The 14,440-nt window shown below is 45.8% G+C and overlaps 1 protein-coding gene across 1 annotated transcript in view; it reads left to right on the forward strand.

Annotated features, from left to right (window-relative positions):
- ZBTB46 (zinc finger and BTB domain containing 46) overlaps positions 1-14,440 on the forward strand; it is a 90,723-nt gene that overhangs the window by 36,304 nt on the left and 39,979 nt on the right. Inside the window, exons 2-3 of the mRNA XM_082272877.1 lie at positions 534-640; positions 12,437-13,424. Of these exons, the coding sequence (XP_082129003.1) occupies positions 12,472-13,424 (953 nt within the window). The 5' untranslated portion in view covers positions 534-640; positions 12,437-12,471. The remainder of the gene's footprint in view (positions 1-533; positions 641-12,436; positions 13,425-14,440) is intronic.

The raw sequence follows: 14,440 nt of genomic DNA on the forward strand, positions 1-14,440 counted from the left end.
CCAGCTGTGCCAAACTGCCACAGCCATGGCGGAGCCAAATAGTAGCGTCATGCCACCCCCTGTTGCATTCTCCATCTAGACGCAGTGATGGCGAACCTTGGCACCCCAGATGTTTTGGAACTACATTTCCCATGATACTCATGCACACTGCAGTGTAGTTGAGCATCATGGGAAATGTAGTTCCAAAACATCTGGGGTGCCAAGGTTCGCTATCACTGATCTAGAGGAATAAACAAAAGAAGTGTAGAATTGAGCTGTCAGGGAGTTCCACCTATGTGTGATCGGAGCCGTAGACGCCGGTGGGGAAATCTTGCCGCCGGAGATATAATAAGCCATAAACTAATCCAATCCACCAGGGCAAAACCAAACCGGTACCTTCAGTGTGGGGCGGAGTTGCCGATCATATAAAGTGTCTTTTTTTTTTTTTGTATGTTTTTGAGGCTGGGGGAGGGGTATGCTGGCTCGTCGCTGTGTTTTCTCCTGCGAATAGAGTCAGATGTTATTATAATTTTTTTTTTAATCATAATTTCCAGGGATTTCGTGACCTTCCTCCCCCGTGTACATGACATCATGCCAGCAGCGTCTCTGACATTCTGTCACTGTGAAGATTACTGAAGAGAGCCGTGATTCTCTGCACTCGGTAAGTCTCTTTATGTATCAATGTGCCGTTACTCTCCTCTGAACGTTCATTGTATCTGATGTGGCCACAGAAACATAATTCACCGGTATAGAAAACTGATATTTCTCTGGGGAAGAGGTAAAAGGTATCGGGTCTCTGAGGTTCTAACTCTTGAAGCCGTATTAAACCCAAAATCAAACATTTTGTTATATTGCATTTTACCAATTCTTAGATGTGATGGCTGCATTCCTTTCCTTTTTTTAGGCTTTCTTTCTTCTATTTTCATGTGCTGATCCAACCAGCAAGTCTTGTTTTTGACAGCACAAACTCTCCAGCACAATGTATCAGTTTACATGGATGAGACAATCCATTTAAAACTGACTGTGTTGCTTACAACAATCAATGTTTACTCATTTGACACCATAAAATCGGCACCGCATCCATGCCCCCCCACTGGAATCTCAACTTCCCCTTTAAAGTGGTTAAGCCATCCTGTCTGGTCTGATTAATAATCCTGTGTGCCCCTGTGTCTGTGTTTTAAAAAAATAAGCCGTTCCTTACCAGTTTTCAGAGCGCCGATCGCCGCTCACGTGACCCGCCGGCTCTCTCCTCTCCCCATCTGACAGCTGCCTGCAGCGGGCGCGGCTGGGGACTCCCCACTGACGTTTCTGAGGTTCTAACTCTTGAAGTATTATTAAACCCAAATTAAACATTTGTTATATTGCAGCTTACCAATTCTTAGATGTGATGGCTGCATTAGTTTCCTTTTTTTTTAGGCTTTCTTTCTTCTATTTTCATGTGCTGATCAAGCCAGCAAGTCTTGTTTTTGACAGCACAAACTCTCCAGCACAATGTACAGTTTACATAGATAAGACAAACCATTTAACACTGACTGGGTTGCTTACAACAATCAGCGTTTATTCATTTGACACCATAAATCAGCACCACATCCATGGGCGTCCACAAGGGGGGGGGGAGGGGGTTAAGTACCCCCCTCCCCCCCTGGAATCTCAACTTCCCCTTTAAACTGGTTAAGCCATCCTGTCCGGTCTGTTTAATAATCCTGTGTGCCCGTGCCCCTGTGTCCGTGTATGTGTTTTAAAAAAATAAACCATTCTTTACCAGTTTTCAGAGCGCCGATCACCGCTCGCGTGACCCGCTGGCTCTCTTCTCCCCATCTGCCTGTAGCGGGCATGGCTGAGGATTCCCCACTGACTTCAGTCAGGAGGGGAGGAGGAGAGGCCGAGAGGAGAAGAGGAGGCAGGTCACGTGAGCGGCGAGTGGCGCTCTAGAAACTGGTAAAGAACGGCTTATTTTTATAGAACACAGACACAGGGGCACACAGGATTATTAAACAGCCTGTAGACAGGATATGAAACTTTAAATAAATCTACAGCAGCAGGAGGGAGGGGGCAGGCACTGACACAGGAGCAGACAGACAGGGGGGAGAGAGGAGGACAGGAGGGCTGTGGATGACAGATGCACGTAAACTGACCACGGTGTCAGGGCTCAGCAGCCATGATATACCGTTGTCAGTTTACAGAGGGAGGGTAGAAGCTGGTAGGATCAGCCAGGTATTTTAGGTGATGGAAGGGCCAAATTACATAGCACAAGCACTGTGCTGTAACAGGATCTATATTTTTGGGAACAGGATCAATATATATTTTTATAGTTTTTTAGGTTAACAAAGGCTTTAAAAATTCTGCCGTTTCCCCTTAAATACTCTAATATTTGAAGCTTGCGCGGTGACTGACGTCGCCTTCATGACATTGTGGAAAAGGGGCGGAGCATCAGTGACCTTAAAATGATGCCCTCCCCCTCCTGAAAAAAGTTCAGCGGACGCCCATGACATTCACAATAACGGAAAATTTCTTAAAGTGATTGTAAAGTCTCCTTAAAAAAAAAAAAAAATAACAACAAACCTCTTATACTTACCTCTTCTGTGCAGTTGGTTTTGCACAGAGCAGCCCGGATCCTCCTCTTCTCGGGTCCCTCTTTTGTGCTCCTGGCCCCTCCCTCTTGTTGAGGGCCCCCACAGCAAGCAACTTGCTATGGGGGCACCCGAGCCACAGCTCTCTCTGTCTATTCAGACACGGAGTGGTGACCCAGCCACCCCCCTCTCTCTCCTGATTGGCTGACTGACTTTGACAGCAGAGGGAGCCAATCACGCCGCGCTGCTGTCTCAGCCAAACTTATTTCTCTTGGAAGGGCTTCTTCAGGGTAGGCCAACCCCAGATTATATATAGTCTTAAAGTATCAGCGGTTGTCTTGCCCTGAAGAAGCCTTTGCGGGGAAACATGTTGGGACTGTTACTTTTTGTACCGCTGCAATGAAATGAGGCCATCAAGACCTTGGTAACACATTGGCATTTTTAAGGTGATAACAGACAAGCTTGTGATTTCTTATACTTTTTAAAATTATTCCAACATTTATTAGAGTGCATTGTTAAAATATTTCATAATCAAAACCAGCATTGTGTTAACAAGGTCTTGTTGTCTGCATTTATTTGCAGCAGTACAAAGAGTAACAGTCCCAACATGTTTCATCCGGAAGGGCTTCTTCAGAGGAAGACAAACCCCATACTTTAAGACGGTTGTTTTGAGGAAACAGAAAATAAATACAGTCCTAAAGTATCAGTGGATGTCTTCCCCCCCCCCCCCCCCCATAGAAGCCCTTCCGGGGGAAACAGGTTGGGACTGTTACTTTTTTGTACCACTGCAACACAACGAGGACAACAAGACTGGAAGGGCTTCTCCAGGAGGAGACAACTCCTGATACAAGACTGTATTGAGGAAACGGAATATAAATACAGTCTTAAAGTATCAGCGATTGTCTTCCCCTGAAGAAGCCCTTCTGGGCGAAACATGGTGGGACTGTTACTTTTTGTACCACTGCAATAAAATGAGGACAACAAAACCTTGGTAACACAATGCTAGTTTTTTTTATAGAATATTGTAACCGTGTAATTGATTAAATGTTTTTGAATTTGAATATATATATTTTTTAAATCGTACAGTTTTTTTATTGAACATTTCAGTTTCAAGGTGAACAAGTGACATAAATCACTGTGTGTGTATATATGTAATATAATCCAATGGCTGCCATCGCACACAAAGGGATAAAAAATGGGCACAGGTGCAGAGCAGAGCCTGCAGCACATACAAACCAAAAAAAGAGGCGAATGCACAGGGAAAGTCTCTAGCTTGTGCGTGTGTGTGTGTATGTATGTATGTATGTATATATATATATATATATATATATATATATATATATATATATATATATATATATATATAGATATATATATATATAGATATATATATATAGATATATATAGATATATATATATAGATATATATAGATATATATATATAGATATCGAGATAGATAGATAGATAGATAGAGATATATATATCTCTATCTATCTATCTATCTCGATCTCTAGATATATATATGTATGTATGTATGTATGTATGTATGTAGATAGATAGATAGATTCCATATACTGTTAAAATTATATATACAGTGGGTACGGAAAGTATTCAGACCCCCTTAAATTTTTCACTCTTTGTTATATTGCAGCCATTTGCTAAAATCATTTAAGTTCATTCTTCTTCCTCATGAATGTACACATAGCACCCCATACTGACAGAAAAACATAGAATTGTTGACATTGTTGCAGATTTATTAAAAAAGAAAAACTGAAATATCACATGGTCCTAAGTATTCAGACCCTTTGCTCAGTATTTAGTAGAAGCCCCCTTTTGATCTAATACAGCCAGGAGTCTTTTTGGGAAAGATGCAACAAGTCTTTCACACCTGGATTTGGGGATCCTCTGCCATTCCTCCTTGCAGATCCTCTCCAGTTCTGTCAGGTTGGATGGTAAACGTTGGTGGACAGCCATTTTTAGGTCTCTCCAGAGATGCTCAATTGGGTTTAAGTCAGGGCTCTGGCTGGGCCATTCAAGAACAGTCACGGAGTTGTTGTGAAGCCACTCCTTCGTTATTTTAGCTGTGTGCTTAGGGTCATTGTCTTGTTGGAAGGTAAACCTTCGGCCCAGTCTGAGGTCCAGAGCACTCTGGAGAAGGTTTTTGTCCAGGATATCCCTGTACTTGGCCGCATTCATCTTTCCCTCGATTGCAACCAGTCGTCCTGTCCCTGCAGCTGAAAAACACCCCCACAGCATGATGCTACCACCACCATGCTTCACTGTTGGGACTGTATTGGACAGGTGATGAGCAGTGCCTGGTTTTCTCCACACATACCGCTTAGAATTAAGGCCAAAAAGTTCTATTTTGGTCTCATCAGACCAGAGAATCTTATTTCTCACCATCTTGGAGTCCTTCAGGTGTTTTTTTAGCAAACTCCATGCGGGCTTTCATGTGTCTTACACTGAGGAGAGGCTTCCGTCGGGCCACTCTGCCATAAAGCCACGACTGGTGGAGGGCTGCAGTGATGGTTGACTTTCTACAACTTTCTCCCATCTCCTGACTGCATCTCTGGAGCTCAGCCACAGTGATCTTTGGGTTCTTCTTTACTTCCCTCACCAAGGCTCTTCTCCCCCGATAGCTCAGTTTGGCCAGACGGCCAGCTCTAGGAAGGGTTCTGGTCGTCCCAAACGTCTTCCATTTGAGGATTATGGAGGCCACTGTGCTCTTAGGAACCTTAAGTGCAGCAGAAATCTTTTTGTAACCTTGGCCAGATCTGTGCCTTGCCACAATTCTGTCTCTGAGCTCTTCAGGCAGTTCCTTTGACCTCATGATTCTCATTTGCTCTGACATGCATTGTGATCTGGAAGGTCTTATATAGACAGGTGTGTGGCTTTCCTAATCAAGTCCAATCAGTATAATAAAACACAGCTGGACTCAAATGAAGGTGTAGAACCATCTCAAGGATGATCAGAAGAAATGGAAAGCACCTGAGTTAAATATATGAGTGTCACAGCAAAGGGTCTGAATACTTAGGACCATGTGATATTTCAGTTTTTCTTTTTTAATAAATCTGCAACAATGTCAACAATTCTGTGTTTTTCTGTCAGTATGGGGTGCTATGTGTACATTCTTAAGGAAGAAGAATGAACTTAAATGATTTTAGCAAATGGCTGCAATATAACAAAGAGTGAAAAATTTAAGGGGGTCTGAATACTTTCCGTACCCACTGTATATATATAATATATTATGGATAATTTTAGCAATATATGGAATCACAAGCTCGTCTATTGACACCTTTAAAAGTCCCATATCCACTTTTTTTTTTTTTTTGAAATTGTATTTATGTAAAAATAAAAAACAGTTTGCTGTAAGGCCCCTTTCACACTTATGCGACGCAGTTTTACCGCGATTTTGAAAGCAATGGCAAGGCTATATGCCTCAAAACGCATTAAAATCGTGGCAAAGTAGTGCAGGAACTACTTTGAAGTCGGTGCGACTTCAAAACGCACTGATATGAATGGGGCTCATTGAAAATAATGGAAAACGACTTGTCATGCGATTTTGCAGTCCAAAATCGCGGGACAAGTCGCACTAGTGTGAATGAGGCCTAACTGATTATAAAATATTAACTGGAGTTTGGCTTCAGTTTGTTAAGTCTGATAATACATAGAACTCTCCCCCTGCCTCCAGACTCACAATGCTGCTGTCTGCTGTGCCTCCTGTCCTCATTCCTCCAGAGTTGTCTCACTAATACAGGGGGCTGTCCAGATCGCCAGGTGAAAACGGGGGGGGGGGGAAGACAAAAGAAATGAAAACAAATGCAGCCACCACATCTCATGAATGGTAAGCTGCTATATAAAAAAAAAAAAAATATATATATATATATATATATATATATATATATATATATATATATATATTATATATTATATATATATATATATATATATATATATATACATACATACATACATACATACAGTATGTGTGTGTGTATGTATGTATGTATGTATATATATATATATATATATATATATATATATATATATATATAATTTTTGGGTTTAATACATGAGCAATAATTAGTAGTTAATAGTTATGTGGTCCTCCCCTTGGTACCTGACTATGTGGCATCATCTTTTCCTCCGCTGCCCTGGGCCGTGGACTCGTTCACCTCCTGAATCCGGTCATCTCGCACTGCCAGTTATCTGCTCAGTAATCAGAGATGGAGACGGTAATGGTATCACGCTATACCATCTGCGTAGAGAATTTCCACAGTAAAGCCGGGGTATTTAGTAGCATGAGACGGCGATGCAGTGACACCTCCGTCTCCACACACACAAGCTCCTCCATCTCAAATGTGTGAAAGCCACAAGGTTAGGCTTGCTGGGTGACCAATCTATGGAAAAAGGTTGTCACACCACCGATGGATGTCCTCTAGTGTCCTCTGCTTGTGCTGTTTGCAATGTGTTGTTATAGGGACAGTCCAATCAGTCATAAGAAAACCTCATTTTTGGGTATTAAACCCAAACGCAAACATTTATTATAGTGCAGCTTATCAATGTTATGGCTGCATTTGTTTTCTTTTTTACTTCCTTTACTTTATATTCACCTGGTGATCATGCCAGTAAGTCTGTTATTTTTCAACAGAACAAGCTGTCCTGCACATGTAGCAGTCAAAGGGTTTAGGCAAACCATTTTCCACTGACGGGTGCTTACAATGATCAGCTTTTATTCATTGATGTAAAACTTTTTATCCAAAAATGAAGAAAAAATGATTGCTGTAACTGATTATAAAGTGTGAACTGGATTTTGCTTCAATATGTTCAATCTCAGAATTCAGAATACTTTATTAATCCCATAAGGTCCCTTTCACACTTGTGTGACTTGTCCTGCGATTTGGGACTGCAAAGCAAAGTCGCATGACAAGTGGTACTCCATGATTTCCAATGAGTACCGTTCATATCTGTGCAACTTCAAGTCCCTGCACTACTTTGGTCAGCCTTTGATGCGTTTTGAGGTCCATAGACCTCAAGATTACACAGGCATTGCTTCAAGTCCAGTCAAAATCGCATAAGTGTGAAAGGAGCCCAAAGGGAAATGACTAGTCTAATCTGCCTGTACATGCGATACTCCGCTCCCCCCAGACTGATAATGCTGCTGTCCAAAGGTATCTCAGTTTCTGCTTCATCCAGAGTGAGAACACCCCCAGGCTAGGCTGACTGGTGTGCTGCAGTTTGTCTGCAGCACGGGTGTCTGCGTGGCTTTCGTGCGTTTTGCCTGCGGTCCTGTAGACTTCTATTGGGTCATAGGGTTTTGGACACATTATGTGAAAGCGCACCAAAGATGCAGCATGCAGGACTTTCAGTGCGCTTTCAGAAGATGCGTCAAACATATGCCCCCCGCCCCAAATCCATAGCAGGTCCCTTTGTTGAGGGCATGTAGCCGGGTATGGTTGGAGGGGGCATTTGCTCGCCCCCCCCCTCCTTTCTGACCTGCCAGGCTGTATGCTTGGATAAGGGTCTTCTATGGATTGGGGGGGGGCACACCATTTATTTGCTTGCCCCCCCCTCCTTTCTGATCTGCCAGGCTGCATGCTTGGATAAGGGTCTTGTATGGATTGGAGAGGGGGGGGGGGCACACCATTTTTTTGCTTGCCCCCCCCCTTCTTTCTGGCCTGCCAGGCTGCATGCTTGGATAAGGGTCTTGTATGGATTGGGGGGGGGCACACCATTTTTTTGCTTGCCCCCCCCCCTCCTTTCTGGCCTGCCAGGCTGCATGCTTAGATAAGGGTCCTGTATGGATTGGGGAAGGAGGGCACACCATTTTTTTGCTCGCTCCCCCCCCCCCCTTTCTGGCCTGCCAGGCTGCATGCTTGGATAAGGGTCCTGTATGGATTGGGGGAGGGGGGGCACACCATTTTTTTGCTTGCCCCCCCCCCTCCTTTCTGGCCTGCCAGGCTGCATGCTTGGATAAGGGTCCTGTATGGATTGGGGGAGGGGGGGCACACCATTTTTTTGCTAGCTCCCCCCCCCCCCTTTCTGGCCTGCCAGGCTGCATGCTTGGATAAGGGTTTTGTATGGCTTGGGGGGGGGGGGCACACCATTTTTTTGCTCGAAACCCCCCCCCTCCTTTCTTGTAACAGTTCCTGAATAACTGGAGGGCCGTAGTTTGGGAATATATATATATATATATATATATATATATATATATATATATATATATATATATATTGTGTGTGTGTGTGTATATATATATATATATATATATATATATATATATATATTCTGCTACCACAGAGTGGACTCACATTTAGGAGAAAGAAAATAATCTGATTTAAAGAGCCACCATAATTCACTCAAAAAAAATAAAGAAAATGTGTTTTCTGTAGTAAAGTTCTGTAATTTTTTTCTGGAAAATGTTTCTTTAGCCTATGCTGGTGGAAAGGGCGGAAGTTTGGGACACGCCGCCCCCTTACGCTGGTTGTAGGCCGAAGCCCTGATCCACAATAGCTGTGTATTTTTCTAAGGCTGTAATGTTTATCTGCTGATCTGCGCGGTCTCCTCCTTGAGCTGCTCTCTTTAGTTGACGTTAATCTCAGGGATTTTTATTTTTTTTTTCCTAGGCCCGGAATTCTCCACCCTAAGCAAGCACCATTAGGGTGTGGGTAGGGGGTAGAGGAATGAGGGCAGAGGTGGGGGGTGTGCCCCGCTTTGATGTTCCCTGATTGTGGAATGCACTCAGACGTGGGTTCCTGCCTCTTCAAAACCCTTTTTGATCTTCAAGAGGAAAGACATACATGCTAGGACGGCACCCCCCCCCCCCATTCAACCGCCTCTATTATTTTAAATGTGAGCAACTTTTAGCTGTTGGTATAAACCAGGCCCAGGCCAGCTGAAGTTTGTAGTTCCATGGTCGCATGCATGCATTACAACCTGGCTGTATAGCCGCCATGTGTGATGCATCTTTTCATATGGAAAATAAGTCAATTGTTTAGGTAGCCCCTTGCTGCTAAACAGGGCTGCCGTTAGAAATCATGGGGGCCTCGGTACAGCCTACCTGGCAGGGTCCCCCCCCCCCCCCCGAATATATCCAGACAATACTTTCACTAAAAATACACTAAAATCATTATTAGCGGACACAAACATTACAGAGAATTTGTGTGAATTGGTCCTAATTGTTTTTTTACATTTAAAAAAAATATATATAATTTTTTTAAAAAATGTTTCAAATTATTTTATTTTACAAATTTTTTTAGAATTATTTATTACAGTGTTTAATTATTATTATTATTATTATTATTATTATTATTATTATATATATATTTTTTTTTTTACAGTTTATTATTTTTTTTTTATAGAACAGGTAAACCTGCAGCGCTGCGGTAGGCAGGGGGATCAGAAGCAGGCAGAACAGGGAGGAGGATTGGCACAGTGATAGGGGGGCACACGGGGAGGAATCGGAAGCAGGCAGAACAGGGAGGGGGATTGGCACAGTGATAGGGGGGCACACGGGGAGGAATCGGAAGCAGGCAGAACAGGGAGGGGGATTGGCACAGTGATAGGGGGGGCACACGGGGAGGAATCGGAAGCAGGCAGAACAGGGAGGGGGATTGGCACAGTGATGGGGGGGCACACGGGGAGGAATCGGAAGCAGGCAGAACAGGGAGGGGGATTGGCACAGTGATAGGGGGGCACACGGGGAGGAATCGGAAGCAGGCAGAACAGGGAGGAGGATTGGCACAGTGATAGGGGGGCACACGGGGAGGAATCGGAAGCAGGCAGAACAGGGAGGAGGATTGGCACAGTGATAGGGGGGCACACGGGGAGGAATCGGAAGCAGGCAGAACAGGGAGGGGGATTGGCACAGTGATAGGGGGGCACACGGGGAGGAATCGGAAGCAGGCAGAACAGGGAGGAGGATTGGCACAGTGATAGGGGGGCACACGGGGAGGAATCGGAAGCAGGCAGAACAGGGAGGGGGATTGGCACAGTGATAGTGGGGGCACACGGGGAGGAATCGGAAGCAGGCAGAACAGGGAGGAGAATCGGTGTCAGAGAAGCAATTACAGGAACGATTCCCTGTGTCTGTGTCTCTCCCCGCAGCAGCTGAAAGCTGGCAAGAGGGGGGGGGGGGGGACTGGCTTTCAGCTGCTCTAGAAGGCTCTAAAAGGAAAATAATACAGAGGGCGCACCAGCCTTGTGCGTTACCTTTTGCAACAGTTTTAAGCGGACAGGCGGTCCGTTTTACCTCTGGCCACCCATAGAGGAGAGCGGTCTAGGCCTGTGTCCACTCCGCATAAGCAGAGCGGACACGGACCTGTCATCCACCTGCTCTGAGGGGGATCAGCATAGAGATCCCAATGCTGAGCAAGCAGATTGCCGGTGGAGTCTTCCCCCGTGTGAAAGGGGCCTTACTAAAAGTGGAGCACACAGAATCTGGTGCAGCTGTGCATAGTAATCAGCTTCTAACCAGCTTGTTTAACCCCTTCGCGCCTAGGGTAAAACAAATGTTGGTGCCGGCACAGTTTTGCAACTTTGAGACCTGTGTTCGTAAAACCGTGCATATCATCACAACTAGGTGTTTGGGGTCCCAATGGTTAGTACGGGACCCAGGGCTCCTGCTGAGAATCCTGGCCTCTGTGCTGCGGCATTCTCCCAGCACAAAGACAGATACGCAGATATTCGGCCTCACCAAAAAAAAGCCCAGTCCAGTGAGGCTGCATGTCTGCGTACTGTTGTGCATCCAAGTGAAACACATGTTTTTCAGGACAAATTGGGCTTTTATTTGGTGGTAGATAGTAACGGATATCTCCTGATTTTTTTTTTTTTTTTTTTTTTTTATTATCATCGGAAAAATTGCCCAAAATAGTAAAAACAAAAAAAAAAAAAAATTATTTTGTAAATTTAGCTGTATATTTCTTGTTACTACCAAAACTTGCCACCAAAGAACAACCCAAAATAAATAAATTTAAAAATTTAAATAAAAAAAAAAAAACGTATCTTTCCTCTCCATTCACAGAGAGAAACACAAGGGTGGGCTTCACAGTGACTGATCACTGTGATAGCCAATCAGAGGCTATCACAGGGATCAGGTGGTTCCTTGCTGAGAACCCTGGTCTCTGTGCTGCGGCATGCTCCTAGCACAAAAGACGGATACGCAGATATTCGGCCCCACTGAAAAAAAGCCCAGTCCAGTGGGGCCACATAGCTGCTTACTGTTGGCATCAAGAGGTTAATTTAGGATTTGACAATAAAACCTAGAAGCTGATTGGTTATTATGCAGAGCTAAGCCAGATTCTGTGTGCAAATACGAGAAGGAACCTTCGGGTCAGCTTAAAAGAGAAGTACGGCCAAAGCTTTTTGGGGGTCATACTTCTTTCCCGTGACCCAAGTCGCGTTTAAAGCGTGCTACTGATGCTATCAGCTGACGTCACAGGGCCGCTCCAGGCTCTGGAAGGGTGTAAGCCATATCATTGGGATCAGCCCAGCTGCCTGATTGACAGCTCAGCACATGGCTGTGACCTGAAGCCAGCTGTGCCCGCCCCCTCTCTAGCCCAGCCTGGCTATCCAGTGAGCTCTGGAGGGGCAGAGCAGAGAGCAATGACTGACAATCACTGTTCACCGCACCAAGCTGACCGAGACCAGAGCGATTAGCAGTCAGGTGATTGCTCAGTTCTTTTGTTTAGAGTCAGTAGGGGACAGCTAAAGCATCAGGCCGATGCTGCAGCATGTAGATGTGAATGTGTGTTGGTTTTTTTTATATACCTCAAGCTTCTCCTAAACACTTGGCTATTTCCATGCAAATAATGATTCAAAGAAAAGAAGTGCTGTGTTCCTTTAAATAATTAGTAAATCTGACTATGCATTTTCTCTCCACCAACAGCATTTCTTGGGACAGCAGAACAAAGACGTCCACAAATGAATAACCGCAAGGAGGACATGGAGATACCGTCACACTACCGGCAGCTGCTGCACGAGTTGAACGAACAGCGCCAACATGGCATCCTGTGCGACGTCTGCATCATCGTGGAGGGCAAGATCTTCAAGGCGCACAAAAACGTCCTCCTGGGCAGCAGCCGCTACTTTAAGACCCTTTACTGCCAGGTGCAGAAAACGTCCGAACAGACCACCGTCACCCAGCTGGACATCGTCACCGCCCAGGGCTTCAAGGCCATCATAGACTTCATGTACTCAGCCCACTTGGCACTGACCAGCAAGAACGTCATTGAGGTGATGTCTGCAGCCAGCTACCTCCAAATGACGGACATCGTCCAAGCCTGCCACAGCTTTATCAAGGCCGCGCTGGACATCAGCATAAAGAACGAGACTTCTGAGGAACTGACCGACTACGACATGGGCGCCCCGTCCAGCAGCGCCGAGGCCCTTCTTTCTGCGGTGGTGGCCGGCCGCAGCATCTCTCCCTGGTTGACAAGGAGGACGAGTCCCACCAACTCTTCCGGGGACTCGGCCATCGCCAGCTGCCATGAAGGTGGCAGCAGCTACGGGAAGGAGGACGTCGAACAGAAAGTGGACAGTCAGGACGAAGTGACCTCTCTCTGGGTCGGCGATGGATGTTACGGACCAATGCGTGTGAAAGAGGAGCAGGACTCCCCAACCCATTACATTGGCAGCAAGGGTGATCCGGCTAATGTTTATGTGGAACAGGGAGACAGCTGGCAGAATAACGGGCGGCGGAAGAATAGGAAAAACAAAGAGACAGTCAGGCATATCACTCAGCAGTTGGTGGAGAACTGCAGACCCGGCTCGCCAGAACCGTCCTTTATATCCAGCACGCAGTGGCAGTACAACAACCAAGACAACTCCAGTAAGTCTAGCTTCTTTATCACTGTATTCACAATTTTTCAAATAATGTAATTGAATTTTTCTCTTTCGTGCATTGATGGACACAGCTCTTGATCTTCTTAACCATTGGATAATACTGTCCCCTACAGGAGTAGGACACTAGGCAGAAAAAAACTGTGGCTACGCCTATGGGCAGTCCCAGGGCATATACTCCCTCTCTCTCTGCTATAGGTACTTTTTTTCTGCCTGGTCAGGAGTAAGGACCTTGTTCCTTGCTGGGATTTTTTCCTTTTTAGATAGATATTTTTCTGCTGTTTTTTTCTTGTGAGATCTACAATCGACTGCCGGACTGGGCGACGGGCTGGATAATCTAGATTCAAGTGGTCACCCGGGTCTGGCCAGCGAGCGCGCGCAGACCTCTGCTCCGTGCTAGGTCAGCCGCGACGGGGGCTGGCCTGCGAGTTAAATGTCTCGCAAGCTCACATGCGATCGGGTCTCTGCTCGATTCGCAGTGTTCCTCCTGGCTGACCGCCCCCAATTTCAATGGCGAGGGGTTCTTTCTAGAGCGGTGACTGCCTGGTTCCAGGTATGGTGAGTAGCTGTCCCCCCTCTCCTCCTGGAGGGTTTTGGGGTGGACGTGGCCCCCTCCTTGGGACGGTCGGACCCCTGGGTTCCCCTCCTTCCCATCAGGCACCCCCTTTACCTGTCCCCCCAGCCTACTCCCCCTCCACTTATGCTGGGGCTGTGTTGGTTGTCTAGTCCACCTCCTGGGGTAGCGGAAGGGCGCTATACTGGCGATGGGGGTGGGGGGTGCGCCCCTGGTGACCAGACGATCGGCTGGGGCTGAGGCCTAGGGATCCCTCCTGGTGCCGCCATTTTGTTGTAGCCTGTGTGCTTAATGCATGGCGGCCATCTTTGTGTAGTCCGGCGGCCATTTTTAGGTGGTTTGCCATTGAAAATAGCGGCGGCCATGACTGTGGAGCCCTGTGGGTGGAGATTTTGGCTGTGGGAACCCCTCCTCATCCCCTTGTGCTGACTCCAGGTTCTAGTAACTTCCTGATCGTCGCACGTGGAGTGCAGATTA

Source organism: Pelophylax lessonae (genome assembly GCF_965119305.1).
Source record: "Pelophylax lessonae genome assembly, chromosome: 11".
Classification (NCBI taxonomy): Eukaryota; Metazoa; Chordata; class Amphibia; order Anura; family Ranidae; genus Pelophylax; species Pelophylax lessonae.